Here is a 356-nt window from a genome sequence, read left to right on the forward strand (position 1 = left end):
CGGAGCCAGGCAGGAGCCCAGGGCAGCAGGAAGGCGCTGAAGCCGGTCACCCACTGCAGGGAAGGGAGGTGACAACAAGGGGTATGGGGGTGCTGGGGTGTGGGGGGAGCTGGAACAGCACTTACCTGGCAGGAGAAGAGCAGGATGGTGGCCAAACCCACCCAACTGTGCAGTGAATACATGTTGGGTGTCCCGTGAGTGTTGTGGAAATAAAAAACAGCCACTAAGCCCAACACAGCCAGGATGAAGCTTGCCAGGGTCAGGGCACCGTGCAGCACCTTCCAGGGGAGCTTGGGGCCGCGCCAGGCGGGGGGCAGGCGATACACCAGGGTGGCTGGTGGGGGAGAAAGTAAAGG

The 356-nt window shown here is 62.1% G+C and overlaps 1 protein-coding gene across 1 annotated transcript in view; it reads right to left on the reverse strand.

Annotated features, from left to right (window-relative positions):
* Positions 1-2: 2 nt before the first annotated feature.
* CYB561A3 (cytochrome b561 family member A3) overlaps positions 3-356 on the reverse strand; it is a gene marked incomplete at its 3' end in the record, with an annotated part of 598 nt that continues 244 nt past the window's right edge. The window contains exons 2-3 of the mRNA XM_010170922.2: positions 126-356; positions 3-53 (exon numbers count right to left, since the gene is read on the reverse strand). The exon at positions 126-356 is cut by the window's right edge and continues 13 nt beyond it. Of these exons, the coding sequence (XP_010169224.2) occupies positions 3-53; positions 126-356 (282 nt within the window). The remainder of the gene's footprint in view (positions 54-125) is intronic.

This window comes from Antrostomus carolinensis, unplaced genomic scaffold (assembly GCF_000700745.2).
Source record: "Antrostomus carolinensis isolate BGI_N321 unplaced genomic scaffold, ASM70074v2 scaffold27316, whole genome shotgun sequence".
Lineage (NCBI taxonomy): Eukaryota > Metazoa > Chordata > Aves > Caprimulgiformes > Caprimulgidae > Antrostomus > Antrostomus carolinensis.